At 35.0% G+C, this 1339-nt stretch overlaps 1 protein-coding gene across 1 annotated transcript in view; it reads right to left on the bottom strand.

The window, feature by feature from the left end:
- LOC107707763 (uncharacterized) overlaps positions 1–1333 on the bottom strand; it is a 4674-nt gene extending 3341 nt beyond the window's left edge. The window contains exons 1-2 of the mRNA XM_016511863.1: positions 1309–1333; positions 1002–1175 (exon numbers count right to left, since the gene is read on the bottom strand). Of these exons, the coding sequence (XP_016367349.1) occupies positions 1002–1142 (141 nt within the window). The 5' untranslated portion in view covers positions 1143–1175; positions 1309–1333. The remainder of the gene's footprint in view (positions 1–1001; positions 1176–1308) is intronic.
- Positions 1334–1339: the final 6 nt, after the last annotated feature.

The following is a 1339-nucleotide window of genomic DNA, read 5'->3' on the forward strand; positions in this document are numbered from 1 at the left end:
GTTACCTTGTCAGCCTGCAGGAACTACTAGTGATCTGGACCATTATTTTAAAGTGAAAAACACGTTAACCCCTCAGTAATTACTCACAAGTAAATTAATAAGTTATTTAACATATTTTATATCTGACATACTGTACAGTCATACATTTGTGTGACGCACTAGTGATATTTTACCAGTAGGTCTTTTGGAGTGGGATACATTGATACTGAACTGACACGAAGCAGAGATCATAATTGTGAACTAATTCAATCATGAGCTTGTCAGCATCACTTCTTAATTATTAACCTTTTTAAGTGAATTTTCATTTTTATTACTACTATGTTTAAGTTTGAACATCCATCCTTTGGTAAGAGTAGTAGTCACAATTTTAAAATGTAGCCGACTTATTTGGGGGATATCAAATTCATAAATTAGTTTCCACAAAGAACCCAATTGTTCACTTTTAAGACGTTACTGTTGTGATTAGTAATTAATTGGTTATTCTTTATTAACCGGTCATAGTTCGCAAGTAGTTCTCAATGAGGATATTTTTATTTAATAATTATCAAATATCTAATAAGGAACAACCTTTGTCCTAAACCTTTGTTACCACATTAATGCCTTCAATTTAATGCGAGCAGAACAAGCATTATAAACATGATTGAAAGCTTAATAGCACACTATGATGATACAATGGTATCAGTTACTGATGAATTGCAGAAATGTTTGTTTGCAGTGTCAAAAACGAAAAAATAAATAAATAAATAAACAAATAGTGAAATTTATACAAGTACTGGTGTAATTCAATAGAGCGTTGCATTTCTACGTCATTGGATCAAAAGATAAAATGAGTAACTTTGAGCTGTTGTTTCCACTACTGAATTTGAGATACAGACCCCGCATTTGGCTAGACAAATCTTAAGACCCTCTCAAATGAGGGAGCCAAATTTCAACTTCCTAATATATACACAGTTCTAGAAACTGCCAAAGACCTCCAGCCTTATCTCTGAAACACTTCTCACCGTTGTGGAGAAAATATACAAGAGCTCAAGAACATCTGGAAGTCCTCGCTCCACAGGAGACACAAGCAGATGGTCAAACACTGTATTGATGACGACATTCTGTGGCACACCAGGTTGAGTATTAACAATCAGTCCAACCATCTGCTCTGGAGTGAGATTGTCCAGGGTCTCGAGCTGAAGACACAAAAAAGAACAAGAGAATAACAGTGAGTGGGAAAAGTTCAACAGATAAAACTGATGATGTTGGTATTTGTAGATGTATTTCTTCTCATCATCTCTGTTCTTTGAATAACATGTGGAGACATACGGGATCAAAGAGTCCGTTGATGGAGAGCAGA

This window comes from Sinocyclocheilus rhinocerous, unplaced genomic scaffold (assembly GCF_001515625.1).
Source record: "Sinocyclocheilus rhinocerous isolate Xijiao unplaced genomic scaffold, SAMN03320098_v1.1 scaffold4491, whole genome shotgun sequence".
Lineage (NCBI taxonomy): Eukaryota > Metazoa > Chordata > Actinopteri > Cypriniformes > Cyprinidae > Sinocyclocheilus > Sinocyclocheilus rhinocerous.